Source organism: Ctenocephalides felis, unplaced genomic scaffold (assembly GCF_003426905.1).
Source record: "Ctenocephalides felis isolate EL2017-DRISC unplaced genomic scaffold, ASM342690v1 CF-g0.4_SCAFFOLD_00945, whole genome shotgun sequence".
Classification (NCBI taxonomy): Eukaryota; Metazoa; Arthropoda; class Insecta; order Siphonaptera; family Pulicidae; genus Ctenocephalides; species Ctenocephalides felis.
Genome location: NW_020537099.1, coordinates 1 through 7362, shown reverse-complemented (window position 1 = coordinate 7362; position 7362 = coordinate 1). Strand labels below are relative to the sequence as shown.

Genomic DNA, 7362 nt, shown 5'->3' with positions numbered 1-7362 from the left:
AAAATAAAACGACTTGGATAATGATACATAAATTGATGTGGTTAGCTAAATATATTTAATTTGAGAACCCCATCTACGCCAATATCATGCGCGATTTATCGTATTATTTCTCAAATTTCTTGGTATATACATTACATTTACATTAACACTTGCATATAAAAAAATTACATTGAATTCAACCTTTTCGCTAAGATGTTTTCCGCAGAAGTTACACTGCTGTACGGAATTGCGAGGCGCTCAATAGTGCAACAATATCTTTCTATATTTTTCTTTTTTATTAGAAATGATTTTAGAATTAAAAATTATACTTTCAAAGACTTCATTAAAAATACCCTTTTTACTTTTTCGCTGGCGATATTATCTCATTCTTTGAACAGATGTAATATATGTTTTGCCTAAAAAATATTTTCCATTTCAATAACTTCAAAGATTTATAGAAACTACGAATAATATAGAAATTATTTAAATAAACTATGTTTCATATACGGCGCAAATGCTGCATTTGTTTTATTATTTTCATTATAATTATTTACGGGGACAGGGTAAAATATTCTTCTGATTAGGCATTTTTATTAAATCAAGATTTGTATTACGATGTAACTCAGAATGTTTATTTTTCTATGCCGATTTCCTTGTTGATATCGGAACGCATACAACGTTGATGCCGGTACGCATACAACGACAGAACTCTATTCACATACGCGACGACTAATCACAATCGACCCGTATAGAAATGACATTATCGAGAGCAAATGACGAATCATTGGCACTCGACTCTTATCTTATCTGCCGCATTTGTACGGATTTACGCCCTAGTCGCGCCTAAAGAAGTTTTACTTAAAAAAATATACTTGTAAATATAATTCTATAAAGGTTTAAAGAAGTGCCAAGCATAAAGTTAACATTTTAAACATTAAACATTTTAATATAACATTTAAAAACTAAATCAGTCATAAATTAATATTGAATATAATATTTAATAATTATGCTATTATTGTCTGATATGTTTGCTTATACATTACAATTTTTATAATAATTTCTGATATAGTTTCTAAAACTCTAAATAAAAGAACTGGAACAGTAAATTTAATCATTTTTAACAATATATAAAAATTGTATGTTTGTAACTATAAACAATAAATATCTCTAACTTTTCTTAACAAATTGAATTTACGAACCCTAATATTTAATTTTGTAGTTAAATTATTTTCCATAAAATTTTTGTTGACAATATTATTCAATTTATCCGGAAAATCTGAGTTTCGACATAAGTTTAAAAATACGGATATTTGCAGAAAGAAATAACGTCATACTTTCTGCAAATATTCGTATTTAAAAACTTATATCGGCGCTCAATTTTTCCGGATCAATTGAACAATATTGAGAGGTTGTTTTTATTACAAAACCTAAACCGATCGTTCCGGTATTGTGGTTTGTTAGTAATTTTCAATTTCCGATGATCGGTTGCGAGTCGGGCAGCAGAGCTTTTAATTGCTGATATTGCGGCAAGCGGCGAGCGGCGTCGTTTTGCAATTCAGACATCGAGTACTGCGGCAAGCTAGAGCACTCGAATGCACACACAACTCGATCGCGCCGTTCCATTAGCCTTTATTATTTCCAGTTTGGAATTTTACAGTCGCTCTACGATGGGATAATATGATTGCAGTTTGTTTGAGCACAAATTACGATATTGCAAACCCCACATATTAAGTTTTTTAAAGCTTTATATCGTTTGCATAATTCGTTTATTGTGAAATGGATTTGCTTTTTATACCTATGCCATATTCACGGTATTTAGCTGTACTATATATTTATATATTCATGATCAGTTTTAAGCAAATCAAAATATTATATAGAGTAAAAAGACTGAATACGATTGTGCCAGAGTACGGTAGTGATAGTCGTTTTAATAGCAAACCTAAAGATAAAGTATGTTTGGAATTATTTATTGATTAAGCGCCATTAACATGATCGGTAGACCGAATTGCTTTTATAGATTCAAAAGTTTTTTTTTTCGATTTCTTTTTTTTTGTATACAATATGGGGGTTTGCACCCATTCCTAATAATTATAAATAATATAAAACACTATATAACGGTCAGAATACAAACAACGCAGTTAGTAAAATATTCATTGCTACAACATTGCAAGCGCAATATTAAGAGCCAATCCTAGCACGTGTTGCTGATAAAATTTCTTTCTAGACCACAAAATATGCAATAACAACTAAATCATCTATTGCGTTGCACTGTGCAATGACATTGAACAAGAGAATACTATTCAACTGAAATGAATACCGTTTAAGCAAACATGTAGTAGACTTGTATTATACATATAATTTTTTAATAAAATTTAATTTATTAAACGCATATCATTCTACTTTATGATGAATGTTCAAACTTGTGATTTTGGTTCACATATACATAGACACACATACAAATATATTATTTTTTTCATTTTGTATGTTGAACGAATCAGAATGACTTGATACAATAATGAAACATAAAATTAGAAAATTAGTTTTTTGCGCAAAAACGCGGGTCGGGAAATCAAAAAGCACTAACAATTTTTTTTAAAGTATAAAGCAGATGACATTTATGATCGTCGATTCGTAACTTTAGAAATTTCAAGCGAATTAACTAATTTCACTATATTGCGTGCATGAATCAATTTTGTATTATAATAATTATATGTAGACAATAATAATGGAATTTAGAAAAAAACTTTATGGTAAAGGTCAAATCACTTTGAATATTCAAATAATTTTGCGGGCTTTTATGAATGAAGGTTTATTATGTCTTGGTTGGCTAACTATATAATCATATTATATTTACTTTACCCAAATCATATAATAGTAAAAACGTTAATTAAATTGTGCACTGTGACATCTAAAAAAAGTTCTAATGGCTTGTAAAAGTAATTAATTATAACGTACATAATTTAAGTATGTGGCGCATATATGTTTCCAAAACGTCATATTAGTTATTCAACTGTGTTATCATCATAATTAATTAACTGAGTATCCACATTAAAATAATTATTAGAAGGTATATAAAGAAAAGTAATTTTATGATATAAGATACAATTAATTGTTTTAATTTATTAAAATTTAAGCCGTTTATTAAAATAGCTAATTTTAATGAAGAACATATTATGAAATACCATTTTGAAAACAAAGTAGTTTTCTGAACACGATATATTTAATGATAATTTTAACGAACATGGATGTTATTATATCATACTCAAATAATATTTTATAAATATATGAAATATGCATTTTTGGCATAATAGACTAATTTATATTCCTGTAAGAGCGCAAAAAATAATAAAAGATGTTATATTAAATGTATGATATCATCAGTGATTATTCGAATGAAAAATTTTACAAACTATATTTACCTTTTCTGATGGTGCACTGAAAAAGCATTTGCACAATGCTGATTGTCTGAACGCTTTCTGAAGTTTTCATTTGTTAGGCCATAAATAATGGGATTAAGAGCAGCGTTTAGAAAAACTAAGTAGTGCGATGAAAACCAAAGAATTTGAAACGATGCATCCACCTGCGGAGATGAAATATGCCGTAGGAAATCATTTATAAAAATTGCAAACATCCCCATGTGCTTAATTGCGTTAAATGTTATTTACCTGATTCATTTGAGAGTCACTTTTTAATTTTTGGCTTCTATAAAATACGAGAGCTGTAAAAGGAAATGGCAAATCACAAAAACTATGACCACAATGAACAACATCTTTGCCACGCGGGTTTTATGCCTCACGGTTATAGGATGCTCTCTTCGAAGTACCATCGATTCATAGCGATCTAACTGAAATTATATTAATAATAGAAATTCAGCATTTTTTCAGATTTTATTTAACTTATTTTCTATTATAAAAAGACAGTTTTGTGCAAAAATCATTTTAATATTAGAATAAAAAAAATTATGCATCAAAACTCAGGTTTGGGTATACGAACTAAGCAATAATATCTTAAAAATATTATTCGAATCTATGAGAGTTTAAATTGCCCAAAATTATAAAAATCACAAAAATTAAAACATACCAGCTTATTCAAAAAATTATTTTATTTAAAATCAATATGTGAATAGGATACTATTCCAGAACAAACTGAAGTACCAGAAATGAAATATTTTGTGTTAAACACAGGGCTAATTATTATTTATATAGTTTATATATATATATATATATATATATATATATATATATATATATATAAAGCAAAAGTGAAACTAGTGGGGCGCATGGCATCGTGTCTTAAGGCAAATTGCTGGAACTTCCCGTACCGTAATTAAACATTCGAGATATGAAAATACTCAATAATTGTTTTGAATAATTTTAAATAGATTATTATTATAAATGCATACTGTATACTTATAAGTGCTTTCTAAATTAGGCGACGAGCGTATTCATCAAACAATTGTGTATATGTTTAATAATAATTTGTTTATTTTTTTTAAATTTGATTTTTTTTTGATAGGTTAGAATTTTTTCAAAATTTTGAAATTTTTTTGGAATTTAAAAAAAAAGTTTTTTTCTAAATTTTTTGATAATTTGGAAATTTTTGCAAATATTCGATTTTATTTTAAAATTTCGAAATATTTTCAAATTTTTGTAAGAAATCGATTTTTTTTTTAATTTTGATATTTTTGAAATTTATCAAAATTTAGTTTTTTTTTGAAAATGATAAATTTCGAAAATTTGAATTTTTTGATACTTTGAATTTTTTTTAAAAATTCTGATTTTTTCTTTAAATGCTTTTTTGCACACCGTCTACTCAAGCAAAATGTTGTTTGAATTAATTTAATCGGCTGATCCGTTCTTTCAAAAACTGCATGACCATTTTCACACCCTCCACTTGCGCTCCATTCATCCGAAACGGACAAATTGCCTTCTGCAAAAACGCCTCGCGATTGATGAATGGTTTTTCAATCATACAAATCGGTTTTCCATACTGTCGAAAATGTCGAGAACATTTGTTTGGACCATATACATAAATTATAAAATTAAAAATTTTATTTTAAATTTATATATTACTTTGGTTTAATGTAATTTATTATATACCTTAAGAAAAATAGCCACGTAACAGATGAGCATGACGCCTAATGGTAGCCAAACAAGAGCTGCAATGATAACATGCCAATATATGGGAAGAAACGTGCGGTCTTCTTTGCAATATGTTTCTAACACGTTCTTCCATTGTCGCTCCTGAAATATAAAACATAATTTAAAATTGATAATAAAACGTTTATTATTAATTCTTAATCTTTGTATGCAGCGACCCAAAAGATCGATCGTCTACTGCAATGCTTGCTTATAAGATTGGGTAAGAAAAAATATACATTGTTATAGACTTTTAGTAAATAATAAAATTTAGTAAGCAAATGTCAACTATTTATATAAAAGTTATATCAATATTACTAACTTTATAAATCCTAAATACTGCAAGCGGCGTAGCCACTAAAAAGCCAATCAGCCAAGTAGCTGCCATAACATATCTCACACCCCGTTTAGTCAGGCGTGTTTCTTGAGGTAAAACTATAGCCGTCAATCGATCATAACTTACAGCACAAAGATTGAGAACTCCTGATATAAGCAAAGTTGCTGAAAAAACAATTGTTTCAATTTTTACTCATTTTAAAAATTATACATTCCATTGGGTAATACAAGATTGGTATATAAGGGAGCGTACATTAACCACGTGATCGATTTTTTAAGGATTTTTAGACCCCCTTACCCTTGGTGATACGGATTGATATTCAAAACTACCCCCCCTCCCAACCAAACATTACGTGTAATTTTAGTTACGAGAAAAAAATGTAAAATTTTTGATTTTTTTTGAAAATGTGAAAAATGAAACATATTTAAATTGAAAATAGATCCCTAGATAGAATAGAAAAGACATTCAAATATTGTTGTTAAAAATTTCTAACTTTACTTGTTTTGAGTTATTAGCAGTGGTTCTTTTTACCCACGAACTTTTAAGCTCCGCTCTCCCCTAATGTTTTTTTTTCGAATATATATTCATGTTTTGCCAGAAGCGAAATTATAAAATATTTTTCAACCGAAAAACAATAAGATTGTCATTCGAAAGTGACAAATGAGTACAAGTCTTTGAGGTCCCCTACGGGAAAAGCGCGGCTCGCTCTTGAAAATATTTAATATCTTTCGATGTCACAAAGTCTCCAACAAATTGTAAAAAGAATTTTGTTGCAGAGAAAAAAAGAAAAAATATGTGTTTTTTTTTGGATCGATTCAAGTTGGGGTAAAGCTGAGTAAAAACCTTTGTAAATATTTAAGGGTTGTTATTGTTAAGAAAATTGCAAAAACAAAAACAAAAATTTTAATCATTACAAAGTTCACTACAATATGAGTGTAATAAAAAAAAAAAATAATACTGATCCGATCAGCACATCCGGAGATAATTAATTTACCGCAGATGATTTTCATAGAAATTAAGCAAAAAATCTATATTTCAATCGAAAATATTTACGTAAAAAAATTTTTTCAGCAAAATCCTGAAATACGTGTCAAATGATTTTATGTATAATATCTGTGAAAAAAATTTCAGACGATTCTAAAATGTGACATTTTATTTTTTCGAAAATCCGTACGATTTGTAGAAGAATGACCCTTATATGAAACAAGACGTTATGAATGAAAAAAATTCCTGATACAAAACTCCAAAGACGGGTTTAAATAGCATCTCATAATAATATATTCAACTTTTACATATTCAATTTCACGAAAAAGTATGAAACCAAAATTATGATCACGAACAAACAAGTTATAATTTTTTTAGATAAATATAAGATATAATATAACATCATAGGTAAAGAAAAGTTTAACATATAATCGAATAAAAAGTTCTTACTAAAAGTCCGCAACTCTGATATAAAAAATAATATTTATTCTAAAAACCCTGTTTTAAAAAATTTTATTGTATCTTTTAAATAGTATTTATATTATTTTAAAATCATATTTAAAGTATTTGGCATAAAGCTTCCGTCTCATCCCGAATTAGCATAACTGTAAAAATTGCCGTCTCGGTTTTGACTCGAAAAGATATGGTCACCTTTATAAGAAAAATATATCATCATAATTAGTTGAATAATAATGAATTTAAAAGGAACAACATAACATTTCAAATTTGGCGCGCAACGGCCAAACCTGACCGAATTGCACAAATGAAAGCAACGTCACATCACATCAATAAACAAAATGTGCGTAATTTTGCATTTAACCTTAAAGTGTTAGTTATACAATTTTCCTCTTAGAAGACAATAACGTTTTGTGCAAGTGCTCAATAGACCATAATGATAGTGCTCAGAAGACAACAGTGATTTGT

At 28.1% G+C, this 7362-nt stretch overlaps 1 protein-coding gene across 1 annotated transcript; it reads right to left on the bottom strand.

The window, feature by feature from the left end:
• Nucleotides 1-3291: 3291 nt before the first annotated feature.
• Nucleotides 3292-5618, bottom strand: LOC113365369 (neuropeptide FF receptor 2-like; the record flags this gene model as incomplete). Its single annotated transcript, XM_026606941.1, is given in 6 exon segments — nt 3292-3304; nt 3399-3559; nt 3645-3718; nt 3721-3823; nt 5079-5222; nt 5440-5618. Coding segments are annotated over 6 exon segments (674 nt in total), but the record flags the coding sequence as incomplete, so codon positions are not given.
• Nucleotides 5619-7362: the final 1744 nt, after the last annotated feature.